The sequence below is a fragment of the Dermacentor silvarum genome, chromosome 1, assembly GCF_013339745.2.
Source record: "Dermacentor silvarum isolate Dsil-2018 chromosome 1, BIME_Dsil_1.4, whole genome shotgun sequence".
In the NCBI taxonomy this organism is placed as follows: Eukaryota; Metazoa; Arthropoda; class Arachnida; order Ixodida; family Ixodidae; genus Dermacentor; species Dermacentor silvarum.
The window spans coordinates 400,947,818-400,964,641 of record NC_051154.1 but is presented as its reverse complement, the minus strand read 5'-3'; the positions used below and the strand labels follow the sequence as shown (position 1 = coordinate 400,964,641).

Here is a 16,824-nt window from a genome sequence, read left to right as displayed (position 1 = left end):
CGGGAGCTTCTTTTTTTTGGTGTCGCAGATAAATATAGTTCGTTATATCTATTGGCAGGACAATTTTACTTTGTTCGAACAAGATTTGAAATTCATGGATCTCTATGGGAATTTCACTTATAGCCATTATTTTGTTGCAACAAGGTTTGAGTGCATATTCACTGCAGAGCTTCTCACTCACTCTCTCAGTGTTGACAGAAAGGCACTGCAGGCCTCCTTCAAGCGTGCTGAAAGCACCTCGATCTACTTCCATTGCCACTAGCAAGTTCTGGAGCCATATTTTGTCAGAATTCTTTCCACTCCTTCTCAGCTGTAGCAACGAGTGTCCTATGCCAGTGTTGATTATGGCACAAAAGTGTGCAAGCAATGAAGGACGAATGGTTAGAATATTTGTTATGTCTGCAATTAACATCCACGAAGCCACTCACCGAGCGTGGATCCACCCTGACTGGGCACACACGTGAAGCCTTGCATGCGCTGAAAGTAGTAAACAGTGACGCTGTCAAATCCGACTGTTTTTCGGCGCCTGCTGCGCTTGCTCGGGGGTGGACCGTCCTCGTCATCTTCTGCCTCCTCTGGCCTTTGGGCTTCATTGTTGTCAGGGTTGTCCCCCCCATTCATGGATGGAGGGGCCTGTGGCTTTCCGAACTCCAGACCCAGGATGGCTTCAGACATAAGGGCACCCCTGGACACACACACACAAGCACCACTCTATCAAGACAACACCAATGAAATAATAACCAGCGCAGAAACAGTAGCACAAACAGTAAATTCGAGATGCAGCTCTCTATTGGAGAAAATAGCCAAGAAAATCGCATTTTCAGTTTCTATAAGTCTTTTTTGATCTGATTCCGAAATATCATCACTGAAAACCACATAGAAGTGCTCTAAAAGATGTGTTACAACACAGTTTTTAGACAGCCAAGGTGGCGAAAAATTTTGCAGGAATCACGAAAGAATAGCGTTTTTCAAGCCACAGTGGAGAGTTTTAGAATAGGGGCCCCAAAGAAATAGCGTTGAAGCCACTGCGCACGCGCCAGACACCTACTGCGTTTGGTATTTGCATCAGCACGCGATTTCACTGATTTAGCAGGAACCACAAAAGCAACAAACATGGCAGAACCATGCACTAAAAAAAGTTTACACCCTTTGGGTCGTATGTCCCCAAACAATTATCGTCATCTGTGTTGTCCGCATTTCCTGTCTTTAACGCTGCGAGCCCAGTACTTCCCAGTCACGAAAGGCTTCCGCGATATCAGCGTGACACAGCATTCTCGGCAGGAAAGTAGCAAGCCCCGAGTTTTCAAGGAAGGAAACGCAAGCAAGGCAGATGACGATTATTGTTTGAGACAAGATACGACCCAAAGGGTGTTAACTTATTTTAGAGTACATCGAAGTGACGGCTCTAACCAAACGCCAAACTGGGCTCGATTCGTGGTAACACGTGAAGTTTGTAAGCTAGGAGAAGTGACTGCGGTTATCGCTTTCTTTCAACTAACATGCATAATGAAGACTGATTCTAGACGCCGCTGACTGCCGAATTCATGGCTCGTAGGCCTAACGTGGATTAGCTTGGCTGGTGAAGGCACGTAAAGTTGGTTACTCAAAATTAAGCGCAACAACTCGCTTGCCGCTAATATATTGAATAACCACTAAATTATCATTAAACGCAAAACATGAAAGTCAAAATTACCCTTCTTATCATAAATGGTATAGCTTATTTTAATATTTCTGATAATTTTTCATTGACACTGTAAATTGGCGCTGCAAGCGCAAGACGCTCTTCGCAATCGCAAAGCCCTATTCCAAAACTCTTCCCTCCTGCATGCCTCAACGCTAACACCCGCAAAGCGCTTTGGGACCCCAAACTTTTGGGGCCCCTATTCTAAAACACCCTAATATCTGCCGCCGAGTGCCGCCATCCAGGTCTCATCAGAAACCGCATTTCTCAGTCTTTAAATTTCCCGCTACAGCTGTCTCCTTCATAGAGACACAAGCGCACATAAAACAAATGATTGAAGGTCATGCGGGAGCCTCCGATTGTTCGGTGCTCGCTACAGGATGGCGTCGGCTGCTCGGCTCCTTGCGGTCTTTGCACCTCGCGAGCTCTCTACGAGTGTCAAAACGGCCGCTACGAGGACATAGCGATAGCATGGCCGGTCCTCATGTTTGTGGACGTCTCAGGCCCGCGGTTAAGCATTGTGAGCATCGGCGACGCAGACTTCGCGCACTGAATCCTCGGACACGCGGCTAAGGGCCCATTCACACTTGCGACTAGGCGAGATCGCACAACCGATTGCGACTGGCGACCAGAAAGCTACTCAAGACGAACGATGTTCACACTGACAAATTCGACCGACGAGTCGCTAAACCGAAATGTCTCACGATATGCCGTTCACGTCTACTTGAAATGTCATCGCTGCGTAAAGTAAGCGTCAGCATTTACGGACGTCCTGTTCCTTCGCATCTGATTGGTTCAGCTGTTCTGCGACTGCGGTCACACAGAACCCACGGTGGACTGAAGACATGCGCAGTAGTTGGCTGCAAAAGTAATGACTGGCATAATATAGGAATGAAATGAATATGTGTGACCCAGTTCATAGACCGGTGCTACATACGGACAACCTGTACCTGTGTTGCCGGCCCTTCTTGATGCACGATTTTCCTCTGGATAAGCAAATTTCACTCATCCGCCAGTGTTGTATCCCTCCAAAGAAAAAACTTCAACCCCCGGAACGTCAGCAAGAGCGAGTACCGCCCGTTAAACAATGACAAAGGGAGTAGCGATGCTTCCTGGCATAGTAAGTTTCACGCACATTATCTACACACATCTACCCCAACTCCACGCAAACTTATGCACACTTTATCGCCAATGTATTAAGAATACGTGAATGGGCACACATTTGAATCAATGCACCAAAGCCTGGATGACAGCGACACCAACAGCACACGAATGGTCGAAGCTGAATGTTTCATGACAGTCCACAGGAGTAAGCGAGTTACTAGCAATAATACATCTTTGCTACAAGCTATTAGAAAGTACAGAACAGCTACATTCCAAGCCTTGGATGCAGGAATAATCAGATAGTGAACGCATCGCCAAACTTCACCGAGTCAGAAACGTGACAAGCCACTGCCTTCACAGTATTTGCCAAATAAAGAACCAAGAGCAAAACACACTGATCCTGATTCAATTCATAAGTGAAATGTTTGGATAGGGAATACAATTTTAGCCTTGCTTTTAAAACAAGCACCATATACACTGCTCGCGCCTATTAAGACAAAGTTTCAAAAACGCTTTTACATGTCCTCTGAAGTTGTGGCCAAAGCTTCGTTTCGTCCACCCAGTCACCGTCTACGATATCTCCCGAAACAGAGGTCTCTTGAGCCATACCAGGCGTCATGCACATCCATTGTAAACACAAAGGCAACGAAGGCAGCTAAGGCAAGCAATGGACGCGTTACCACGTGATCAAACATGGCAGTGTCCATGGCATCACCATGAAAAGGGTCAATAGGTTGATAGACACAGCTGGTATCTAACCCAATGCGAAAAAACTAGCAGCATTCAAACATATTTGACCTTATCTTAACGTCCCATACCGACTGTGTTCTGCTGTAACACATCTACCAGAACTAAGTGATCACTCAGTACTGCATGCAGAATTATCCTGTCAACTACCTCACAGCAAAAAAAAACAAAAAAGAAAATAACATTTTACGATAAAGGTATTGACAATGCACTAACAGAGTTTTACAGCTGGTAAACTGCAGATTTCCCGAAGCGCACAGTAGGCACCAAGTGGACACGTTTTAAAAATAAAATGCTCTAACTCGCTGAGACACTTACATACCAACTATCACCTCAATCGAGCGACCCTCATCTCCATGGTTCAACAATACATTAAAACAACTAAACAACAAAAAGAAAAGATTATTTCACACAGCCAAACGTTCCAATACCCCTCCTGCTTGGGAAAAATATCCCGCCAGTGAAAAGTCATTTGATCTTTTAGCCGCAACAGCTAAACAAACCTTTTACTCAAGAACACTCCCTAGCATTCTGCAAAACAATCCTAAATAAGTCTGGAAATACATTAACCCAAATAACTATTAACCTTTATCATTATATGATAACGACAATAAATGTGTTCCTGACCACAAAGCATCAGAAGTACTAAACTCTGTCTTCACTTCTGTGTTCGCTTCTGAACCTACCACTGACCTCCCAGAGTGTCCTTACCTCAACCACCCAACCATGCCAGACATAACACTTGAGGCATACGGTAACACCAAACTAATAAAATCCCTCAAATTAACATCCTCGGCCGGCATCGATAGAATTAATTCCAAGATGCTTAAGAATACAGCGCACATCTCTAATGCATTTTGGTGTCATATTTTCGGCAATCATTATCAACTGGGGTGGTGCCGCAGGACTGGAAAATAGGGAAGATAATACAAGTGCCAAAACAAGGATCATCGTCACCGTGCCACAATCACCATCCAATTCCCCTCACCAGTGTTTGTTCCAAACTAATCGAGCATATAATCTATTTTTATATTGTAAAGTTTCTAACATCTGCAAATTTTTTCAATCTTAATCAGCATGGTTTTCAGAAAGGCATGTCCTGCGAGACTGAACTAGCCCTCTTCGTTAATGACATAAGCTCACAACTTGATCAAACAGTACCTATAGATGCCCTCTTTCTAGATTTCCAAAAGGCTCCTCGTAAACAGCTCTTCCTAAAGCTATCGCGTCTTAATCTTAACCCTTTTGTTCTTCAATGGATACGCAACTTTCTGACTAACCGTTAACAGTTCATTTACACCAACCAATGCTCGTCTAATTTATCACCCATTATCTCCGACGTGCCGCAAGGCACTGTCCTGGGACCACTACTGTTCTTCATATATTTTATCGACTTACCGAGAGGTTGTTCTTTGAAAATTTGTTTATTTGCTGATAATTGCATAATCTACCGTACTATTACTAACAATGATGATTCTCGTGGTCTCCAGTCCGACCATAACGTCATTGAAACCTGGTGTAATAATTGGTTAAAGGGACACTAAAGAGAAACGGGAAGTTCAGCTAGAATAAAAGAGGGACCTTCAGGAATGCATGCGGTTTTTGTTGGGTGCAAAAATATGCGTTATTAGCGGAGAAATTCGTAAACAAAGACCAATTATCTCTTCCTCAATTTCTCTCACCCCAGATTTGGCGCTGAAGCAGTGTCGTCACAGATTGCATTGCTCTCGGCGAATCAGGGGCGCGATCTTTTACGCGTTCCAAAATGGAACGGAGGCGTTCCGTTCCATCGAGCCGCACACGATTGGTCAATTTCAACCGTGACGTTCAAATTGACCAATCGTGTGCGGCTCGATGAAACGGAACGCCTCCGTTCCATTTTGGAACGCGTACAAGATCGCGCCCCAGAATGCGCCATGATACGTCACCGTTTGCGTAAACGGCCGAGGCGCTGGATGCATCATGGCTGCATGCATGGTCGCTGCGTTTGCGTTCGCCGCGATGGATACCGTTGCTGCCGCTGAACCTTGCAACGAAGAGCTCGCCAGGGAAGCAGGACTGCATTTCAGCGAGATTCAGTGAAACGGAGCGCGAAATGATCCTTCGTGCTCGAGCGGTAGGTGTTTCCGCGTGCGATGGCGGTGAGCCGCCGGCCGCGCCGGCGGAATGCAGAGCTTCGTTTTCGTCGACGAAGCGTCCGGTCAGCCAGGCGACGATGTTCCCGACAGAACAAGCGTAGAAATTTGTGCACGTACTCGGTATGGTTATTTCGTGGCTTTATTTAATGACATTCAGCACTCACCGAGCCGCCAGTTTGCTGCTGCAGGGGCATCGGTACGGGGTTTGATGAAGGCCGCATTGAGGGAACAGCTGCTCGAGAAAGGACTGGCCTATGGGGCACGCCAAGATACTTTCCGAGGGCAAGATTATACACATAATCCGAGGGCGAGAAATGCAAAGAGCACACCATCGGTTTCTCTGGCTCTTTTGCCGTTTTATCACCGGCAGAGCACTGAGCCATTGCGAACGCCGGGGAGCCGGGGCTCTCCGCGCGACGCCACATGAAAGGACACAATCGAGTCAACACTGCCGCTGCCCCTGATCAAGCGCCTTGGGCCATTTATACAGCCCTCAACACTACACACACGAGGCATTTTCTGGCTGTTTCCCGCGAAGTCAACGTTTTTCGAGCCACGCAACACGCCACCAAACACCGTAGAGCGGAACAGGCGCGCGCGACAATGCATTGACCAAAAACGAAACTACGAAACTATCACGGCCGCATGTATCGACATGCCATTTTTTCTTATTTATTTAATTTTGTGCTAAACTTGTACTTCCTCGCTTGAAATGGTTTAAAAAGTTGGCAAATGCTGTTTATGTACGTTTAAGGTGTATTTCATTTTGCGTTTTATTAACAGCGATAAATCGCTCTCGACCAATCGCGACCGGCCTACGTTTGTAATCTCCGACGTCATGAACGTTAGTGCGGGAATTTCGAAGGGGCGTCAGCACCTATCCTTCAGTTTTTCGCTATTTTCTCGCTTATTAAACATCTGTTTGCAGTAAGAATGGTATGGCTGTGATCGCGAAAGGATAATCTACCATTTAAGCTCAACTTCCGGTTGTCTCTCAACGTCAAGAAAACATGGCTACTTACTTTCCACCGCCGCCAATCATTCTTTTCAGCTAAATACATTATCGTCGGTTCTGAATTATGTGCTATCACTTCTTATAAGTACTTAGGTGCTAACTTGTCGAGTAAACTCAGATGGTCTTCACACATTTGCAGCATTACTTAGCAACGACACCAATCATGTTCTTTGCTACCTGCTCCATAATCTACATCTTGTTCCCCCTTCAGTAGAACTACTAGCCTGTTTAACACTTGTCCGACCCAAACGGGAATACGCATGCTCAGTGTGGGACCCATGCCAGTCTAACCTTGCAATAGCACTGGAATCTATACAGAATCGTGTAGCAAGGTTTATTCACTCTGACTACTCTTGCCACACTAGCGTCACTAAACTTAAGTCATCCCTGAACCTTCCAGCCCTCGAACACCGCTGTAAAAAAGCAAGGCTATGTCTCTTTTACAAGTTTTATCACGCGCTGCTTCACCAGACCGACATTACACTTGCGAATCGCACTTCCTCTCGTCATAGCCATTCCGAAGGCTGTTTATCCCCCTCCAGCTTGCACCGCCACTCACCTTGACTCTTCCTTCGTTCAAACAGCGAAAGACTGGAATCATCTACCTGCTGAACCGGTTCACCAACCCAGTCATTCATCGTTCAAACATTCATTGAAAATATAGCCTAATAGATATGCCCATCCCTCATGTAAAACCCCAAATTAGAGGTATCAATAAATAAAAATAAATAAATATTGACTATTACTTGGTTGCTGAACATCTCTCCCCTCTTTTGAGCAATGCACCCTTGGACCTTTTTCTCAGTTGGCTAACATGAAAAGATTCGTCCCAGATTCCCAAAAAACACACAGTAAAGCTTGCTACGGCTGTCACGGTATCTCCAGTCCATGGAGTAAAATATACAGGTGCGCCAACTCTTCTAGAAATCTTGCAATGCATTCGGTACGGCCAACTAATGCCCCAGAGATAACAGACAGTATTGCACTGTGCTCTCTGCCTCCGTTCACCTCCTCTCTTTTTCGTCGGTTTCCGAGGCACTCGGTTTCTTCCATCCCTAGCTGCTGGCACCAATTAAATTAGCGCAGTGGTCAAGTCAGCAAATGAATGTGTCCACAACCCTTTCAGCTATCAAAATATTAAGTGGCCGGATTGCGCACTTTGCTGTTGTCGCCATTCAAAGCGGTCTCGTCAAGTTTTTCGATTGCAGCTGCAACCAGTAAACATACGATCAGCTTATTTCAAATAATGAAAAACTCAGTGGTGCAGCAGTGGCATATTGGCTTGTGCTTGCGGGCACTAAGCTAATCTAAGTAGAAGTCAATATGAAATGCTTTGCGCTCTGTGGGTGCCAGTCGACTACATTCAGGCCCATCACTTGAATAATATTGCAGTTGTCTTAAGCAGAGCTCCAACAAAAAACAAAAGTATGCTGGTGTTTCTGAGGGCCTGCGGTGTGTCCTTACTAGCTTGACAGCAGCGCTGCCACCAGTCACCAAATTAGGTGCCTAAGTAAACAGACCTGAAAGCTTTCATTGTAGCTAGAGGTGTTAGCCTGGTCGCAGGACTCGCATGTAATATATTGACCCTTTTCGCGCCGATCCCGTGGGCACTGCCATGTTTGATCACGTGGTGACGCGTCCATTGCTTGCCTCAACTGCCTCCGTTGCCTCCTTGTTTACAATGGAAGTGTATGACACCGGCGCGGCTTAGAAAACCTCTGTTTTCGGAGATATCGTAGACGGTGACTAGGTGGACGACACGAAGCTTTGACCACTCTTCAAAGAACATGCAAAAGCGCTTTTGGAGCTGATTAAGCTATGTCCAAATGGTGCAAGCAACGTATATATATGGTGCTTGTTCTAAAAACGGGGCTAAATATGTACTCCAAGCTATCAAAACATTCCGCTCATGAATTCAGTCAGGATTAGTGTGTTTTGCTCTTTGTTCTTTATTCGGCAAATATTTTGAAGCACTGGCTTGTCAGTTTCTGACTCAGTGAAGTTGCTCGGTACGGCCACTATCTCATTATCTTCTGCCTAATCGCTCGCGGGTGTGCTCAGTTCCGATAGATGTGTTCTTGCTGCGCACAAGGCTTGAAACGTAAATATATATTACAGCTAGTAACTCGATTACTCTTGTGGACCATCACGAAACATTCAGCTTCGACCATTCGTGCGCCATAGGTGTAGTCCATCATTTATTGTGCATATACAGTGTGCATATATTCAAGTGTGCGCCCATTCACTGTTCTTGATACGTCGGCGATAGAGTGGGCATAAGTTTTCCTGCCACTTGGAACAGATGTGTATAGATAACGTGCGCGAAACTTACTATGACAGGAGGCGGCGCTACTCCCTTTGTCATTGTTTAACGAGTGGTACACACTCTTGCCGACGTTCTGGCGATGAAGCCCTTTCTTCGAAGGTTAGCGATATGTAGCGCCACGAAATTAGGCCGCCAAGGCTGGCGGATGAGCAAATTTCTGTATCCTCGAGGAAGGCCGTACATCATGAAGTGCCGGTAACACGTTCGGACAGTTGCAGCAGCAGTCCGCGAACTTGGCCACACAGATTCATTCTATTCCTTAACATGCCAGTAAATATTTTAGCAGCCAACTACTGCACACGTCTTCAATCCTCATGATTCAATGTAGCATTATTTGAGCACAGTGTGTTAGCGAAAATGCACTTGCATTTCCGACAGCTGATCGCACAGAAGCAAGGTAGAAGCGGTAATGGTTTCGTATTCATGCGCGATCGCTGAGGAGACATATGGTGCGCCACCGTGAGCGCCATTTCGTTTCTCAAAAACAAACTGCTCCGTGAAAAGGGTCAATAGCATGTCGGCTGAGGCATGCCACAACACAGGGAGAAGCATACCTTAAATTGCAGTTCAGGAACACAAACAAGATACAAAAACGCACACAAGCAAGCAAAGCTACACACCAGATTTTCTCTCAGTGATATACTAAATTCTCACAAATGTGAGGAAATGCTTTACAACTTTTCATTTCAGTATAAGATTGCCAAATGTACCTTCAATTGGATTATTTACCGCCGCTACCATGACACTGGCACTTACAGGAGAAAATTTTCATGCATTTAAAAGTAATGAAATATCTCGCGAACTTTAGCAGGCGACAAGCAGTCGCAACACACAGAACAGTGGATGGTTCTACAACAAGGGATTAGTCACCCAGCCCACCTGGGCCACTGAAGCCGAAGCAGCAATGGGAGCTAGCAACAAGCACCACCTATGACTTGAGAGGTGTCTTGGCGGGGCATTAGCTGAACGCCTTATCAGGCGTGCTGGCATTCCCGTTATCGTACTCTGTGCTTTCAGACATTGTTTGTAAATTTGCTGCTATGTCGCAGCTCAGCACCAGTTGTACAGGACAAGGTGGCAGCCATTGCTCCTTTTCGAGGGGTGCCCACTATAAAGCCAGATGGCTCAGAGCGTATCGTATCTACAAGGCGAAAAAGCATTCACCCTTCCATTGACTATAAATGCAGAAATGGTCTGTGGACGAGAGTTTGTGAGAGTCTGCAGAGCTTTGCACGTCAGCCAACTTGGATATGAAAAAGGTCTATTGCTAACCCAAGCAAATGACTTGGGAAACAACAAATTTTTTTTTTCAAGGATCACTTTGAAATAAAACTGCATTCAGCTGGACCTGTCAAAAGACATCTGATTCAAGCTGGTATAAACTAGAATGGACTGACATCATCACTGGAACCAGCTGACCCCTAGCAGGGACCAGCTGTCTTCAGACCTGGGCCAGTATTTTGTACCGACGCCTTACGACTTATTCTATACTAGTCTTATCATCCACCACTCACGACCGGCTGATCCCGTTGATAACGCGAGCGAACCGTCGCTCTGACCACTGACAAAGCGCAATAAGCGCGAAAAGGCATTAGCACCGGAAAGGCATCACTACAAAATACCGGCCCAGTTGGACAAGGCTAGCATTATACTAGGACCAATTCGAATGGAAGCTTGACTTGGGACCAGGTGGTTTCCAACTGGCCACATTTAGCATTTTATTGCAACCAGTTGGCAGTCAAGATATGGCATGAACAATATATTTCTTCATGCAGTCAGAACTAATTTTATGTATGTTCAGCAATAGTGTCAACAACTGCACGTGTAGTGATTGCGACTGTAACGAGCAGAGTACAATGAGATTTTTGTTGTCGCGCACTGCATGGCCGTGGTAGTAAGCTATGGTATGAAAGGCTGTCTTGCAGGCTGTTGTGATGAATACTTGATAACCAATTTGCACAGAGTGGTCTTAGATAGGCACGGTATAGTTTGTATAATTGCAAGACATCGCAGCTTCTTCAATATGGTGCTGCAAGGCCAAGTAAGCCAGAGTAAACAGCTGCATAAATTGTGTTCGCCCAGCGCCAACTGACTGCTGTTCCTGTATGGGGTCAGAGTTGTGCAAGCTTCTTTTGTCTCTGGTACTGGGTCACAGTGCTGTGTTAATGCTATGCAATCATTCCCTAACCCTGCCGGACTAGGAACCAGTGCACTCGCTGGTTTGGCGATAATTCCTTCTGTCCTGCCATTTCAGTGATGCCCTCAAGGTCTGTTGGGTCAGACCCAAATGGTATCAATTGCAAATGGTCCCAGTTGCAAATAGAAATGTATTTTATAAACCATTAAGAGTGGAATTAGTAAATCAACGCGGACCAGTTGCAGCAACTGGTTTCAGTCTAAATAGCTTATGATACACACAGCCAGCTGGGACCTGTGACAGCTTCTTAATGTTGTAAGATGTACAGTTTGGGTCTGATTCATAGTGGTTTCATTTGGGACTCACCTACTGGTACCAGTAGGCAAGTCCCAACTGGAGCAAGTAAATCGGACCCAATTGACCATTTACAACAGGAGCCACTTTCAAATGGTGTCAGCTACTTGCATGAGAAACTGAAACACATAGTCAACTAACAAAAAAAATCACTACTTAACTTCTTAATTACTTCAGGCACATATTGAAATTTACGAATTGTAGACGGTGAGTCTGCAAGACATGTCCACTTGGAATAAATTTCCAGAATGATACCAGTTTGGAAATATGCACCATCATAAATATGCACCCATTTGAAAATTGGGACCCTTTAACAAATTTGTTGGGTCCCAAAAGTGTGTAATTTCAAATTGTATAGTTTACTTATGTTAAATAAACTTTCAAACTTTCAAAACTCGCTGTAGAAATGCACTGTTGTTCCACTTACTTTTTTTAAACAAAATGCTCTTTTATGCATTGAAGCACAAAAGTAACTGAAACGCCCATGCATTTCATCCCACACTTTGGGAAATATATCGAAACTGGTGTCATCCTGGAGATTCACTGTAAGTGGATACGTCTAGAAACTCGCTGGCTACAATTTGTAAATTGCAATATGTGTTGTAAAGTAATTAATTAGGAAGTTAATTTGTGCATTTTTACTGATTAGTAGAATATGTGTTTCTATTTTTCATGCTAGTACAGTCTGCCTCTTCGAATAATCCAGCTACAGGACAACAATTATGCTATCTGCCAGAGGCGATTTTTTAAAATTCTGGAAAACTTAAAAATGGTCGTGTATAACCTTGTGGTGCAACTGTCTTCCTTAAAGGGGCTTGGCGAAATAACACAGTCCGCGGGTAGCACACAATGCTGTGAACAACTCAGCCAAGTTTTGCTGTCGTACGCGGGGAGTGGAGCTCGCAAGCCCCAGAGCGTGAAGTTACCTTTCTCTCAAGCATTGTTTTTTCAATAGAAGCCATGATCCTCACTGTTTTCTGTGAGCTTTATTTCGTAATAAAGCACATTCCATTACACGGCTCCTATTGGTCGCTGCGATCGGCTACACCGCGGCCGCCGCGAGGTGCCGCCACGAGTCCACTGGCTAAGCGCACTGCGGCTCACAACTGCGCTTGGCTTACGTTTACCGCGTTGTAGGCACCAGAATCGGAAGTCGTAGCGTCTACGTTAACATCGAAAATGAAATTTGGACTGCGCGACACGGGGAGATTTCGAAGGCAGAGCGCTTACGTTTACCGCGTTGTAGGCACCAGAATCGGAAGTCGTGGCGTCTACGTTAACATCGAAAATTAAATGTGAACTGCGCACCACGGTGAGATTTCGAAGGCAGAGCGCTTACGTTTACCACGTTGTAGGCACCAGAATCGGAAGACGTGGCGTCTACGTTAACATCGAAAATGAAATTTGAACTGCGCGCCACGGTGAGATGTCGAAGACAGAGCGCTTACGTTTACCGCGTTGTAGGCACCAGAATCGGAAGTCGTGGCGTCTACGTTAACATCGAAAATGAAATGTGAACTGCGCACCACGGTGAGATTTCGAAGGCAGAGCGCTTACGTTTACCGCGTTGTAGGCACCAGAATCGGAAGTCGTGGCGTCTACGTTAACATCGAAAATGAAATTTGAACTGCGCGCCACGGTGAGATTTCGAAGGCAGAGCGCTTACGTTTACCGCGTTGTAGGCACCAGAATCGGAAGTCGTGGCGTCTACGTTAACATCGAAAATGAAATTTGAACTGCGCGCCACGGTGAGATGTCGAAGACAGAGCGCTTACGTTTACCGCGTTGTAGGCACCAGAATCGGAAGTCGTGGCGTCTACGTTAACATCGAAAATGAAATGTGAACTGCGCACCACGGTGAGATTTCGAAGGCAGAGCGCTTACGTTTACCGCGTTGTAGGCACCAGAATCGGAAGTCGTGGCGTCTACGTTAACATCGAAAATGAAATTTGAACTGCGCGCCACGGTGAGATTTCGAAGGCAGAGCGCTTACGTTTACCGCGTTGTAGGCACCAGAATCGGAAGTCGTGGCGTCTACGTTAACATCGAAAATGAAATGTGAACTGCGCACCACGGTGAGATTTCGAAGGCAGAGCGCTTACGTTTACCGCGTTGTAGGCACCAGAATCGGAAGTCGTGGCGTCTACGTTAACATCGAAAATGAAATTTGAACTGCGCGCCACGGTGAGATTTCGAAGGCAGAGCGCTTACGTTTACCGCGTTGTAGGCACCAGAATCGGAAGTCGTGGCGTCTACGTTAACATCGAAAATGAAATGTGAACTGCGCACCACGGTGAGATTTCGAAGGCAGAGCGCTTACGTTTACCGCGTTGTAGGCACCAGAATCGGAAGTCGTGGCGTCTACGTTAACATCGAAAATGAAATTTGAACTGCGCGCCACGGTGAGATGTCGAAGACAGAGCGCTTACGTTTACCGCGTTGTAGGCACCAGAATCGGAAGTCGTGGCGTCTACGTTAACATCGAAAATGAAATGTGAACTGCGCACCACGGTGAGATTTCGAAGGCAGAGCGCTTACGTTTACCGCGTTGTAGGCACCAGAATCGGAAGTCGTGGCGTCTACGTTAACATCGAAAATGAAATTTGAACTGCGCGCCACGGTGAGATTTCGAAGGCAGAGCGCTTACGTTTACCGCGTTGTAGGCACCAGAATCGGAAGTCGTGGCGTCTACGTTAACATCGAAAATGAAATGTGAACTGCGCACCACGGTGAGATTTCGAAGGCAGAGCGCTTACGTTTACCGCGTTGTAGGCACCAGAATCGGAAGTCGTGGCGTCTACGTTAACATCGAAAATGAAATTTGAACTGCGCGCCACGGTGAGATTTCGAAGGCAGAGCGCTTACGTTTACCGCGTTGTAGGCACCAGAATCGGAAGTCGTGGCGTCTACGTTAACATCGAAAATGAAATGTGAACTGCGCACCACGGTGAGATTTCGAAGGCAGAGCGCTTACGTTTACCGCGTTGTAGGCACCAGAATCGGAAGTCGTGGCGTCTACGTTAACATCGAAAATGAAATTTGAACTGCGCACCACGGTGAGATTTCGAAGGCAGAGCGTTATGGCTCCGCCCCACTCCGCCGTAGCCTTTGCAGTGCAAGGCATTGAAGAAGGAATGGGAACACAGAGGAGGCCATGCCAATAACTCCGCTTCTGCTGAACACATTGAAGTACTTTTTGCGGCATGGTATTTCTGAAACCGCCTATTTTCACTTGAAATGTCTTTCTCTACTTGGATAAAAAGTGGTTCAGGGCCGCTTTCCTTACTTCATTCAGATCAGCAACATCGTGGGTGGTGAAATCTTTACACGCGCTTCATTCAGTTCGATCGCCCCCTGCAGTAAAAAAGCTAGTCTTTGGTATCAATGTCTCATTCATTTCTTGCAACTAGGCAGCAGATCTTATTCACGTGTGCATTGCTCATAAACTGATATTGATAACCAAAAAAGGTGCAGTTACGCCAGAAAGGCGTTGATTGCCATGGCAAATTATTAGACAGCCTATTATTAGATACGCAGTAAGGTTAGTAGTTTTATCAGCTGTATAAACTGCTGTAAACATTTGCTTACTAACTAAATTAACAAGCATGGTGTCACACCCGCACAAGCAAACAAAACATCTCACTCGATGACCACGGACAACGACTGTTAGAACGCTGGCTTGATGAAGAGTGGCAGCAGCAGCGAGCGAATTCCCCTTCGTACTGTCTCGCTTCAACACGAACTAGGCACGCGGGAACATAGCGCGGGTAGGGTATAGCTTTCGAGCCCACTGCAGATTACCTCGAAGACACACTCACTCCTTCCTCTCTTGTGCGTGCGAGAAGACACCGCCGCACCAAGCCCCTATTCTCCTCGGCTCAACCTCGCATGCGCTTGGACGTGATACGGAATATCACAGCGACAGCACGAATTCCCCTGGGTCTCCATATAATTACTATCACAATAAAATTCAACGGGGCAGGGAAGAGAGATTGGCTCTCTACCATACAGGCAAAATTCTGAAGGGAAAGCAAAATGCAGCAGACATATTCACAGGTGGGGAAGGGTGCATTCACTCCTGGACTGCGTGGGTCCACTGGTCTAGATGTCAGAGGATTTCGTCTGCAGTCCGAAAGATTCCATCATAAGTGTTGCATTGTAGCGCAGCGGTGTAACAAGGTGCGGCAAGTACCAGTGGCGTAGCCAGAAATTTTGTTCGGGGGGGGGCTCAGGTTGCAGCGCGGCCTCCTCCTCATAGAAGTTGTCGAGGGATCAAATACATGAATAATAACTGCATTGCTAATGCCATTGTGTATTAGATGCTGCAAACGAATTATTGAACGCTACGCACTGTCAAGTAAAATATGTATTTTTTCATAAAAGAATATATTCGGATGTCCTAAAAATTCTGGCAGAAATAACTGATATCAATGCGGCCGCGTTTATTTTTTTTTTTGTCTATTTAATAAGGAAAGAAAATATCACACAGACATTAGAACTATATCAGTTCGAAACCAGCAAAGCAGTGTATACAGCTGATATGAAGAACGTAAAGGCCATGAAATGAATAAGTTGAGGACAAATATTTTGATGAATCTTCGTCATTCAAGAACCTTGTTTACATTTTTGAACATATGCAACAGCCAGGAAAAAAACCTCAATGACGCTGTCAGTCGTTACAATAGATTGCACAGGAGCAGGTGTTACCGGTAGTGTATTGTAATTACACCGAGATTATACTCGCAACAGTGAGTACAAATAAAAAGTAGGAGAGAGAGAGAGAGAAGAAGACATAAGGGAAAGGCAGGGAGGTTAACTATGCTGAGCCCGGTAGGCTACCCTGCACGCGGGAAGGGGGAGAAGGGATTGAAAGAGAAGGAAGAGAGAAGTTCACAGTTCACACGTTGCACATTTAAAGTTAAGCGTTCATCGCTGAGTTTCGTCACAGGCGGTCATACAGGCTTGCGCACTTCAAAAAACACAGCCGCGCCTTTGTAGCCCTCCACACAGCAGACGCACGATGCCACGCGCCCAAGATCGTTTCCTCCGTAAAAGGCCTGTCGTCTAAGTGCCCCAAAGCCGTCCGAAGGGCAATCCTCTCATCTTCCTATCTGTGGAAGTCACATAAAAGTAGGAGTTCTGCAAAATATACATTAGAAATGCGAAGATAGAATGGAATATACAAATGCGAAGATACAACTCGCTAAAGGGCAAAAACGAGTCGCTGGAAACAAAGTTCACTGCTTGTATACACAACACCTCGCAACGAGATATTTAAATATACGTCTAAGTCTCCAATTAATCTACGTATTTGAGCAAACG

General features: G+C 45.7%; 1 protein-coding gene across 2 annotated transcripts in view; it reads right to left on the bottom strand.

Moving 5' to 3' along the window:
- LOC119437556 (cysteine/serine-rich nuclear protein 3-like) overlaps positions 1-16,824 on the bottom strand; it is a 134,673-nt gene that overhangs the window by 56,860 nt on the left and 60,989 nt on the right. For both annotated transcript variants that reach the window (XM_049660708.1, XM_037704563.2), the window contains one exon: positions 429-685. In XM_049660708.1, the coding sequence (XP_049516665.1) occupies positions 429-675 (247 nt within the window). In that variant the 5' untranslated portion in view covers positions 676-685. The remainder of the gene's footprint in view (positions 1-428; positions 686-16,824) is intronic.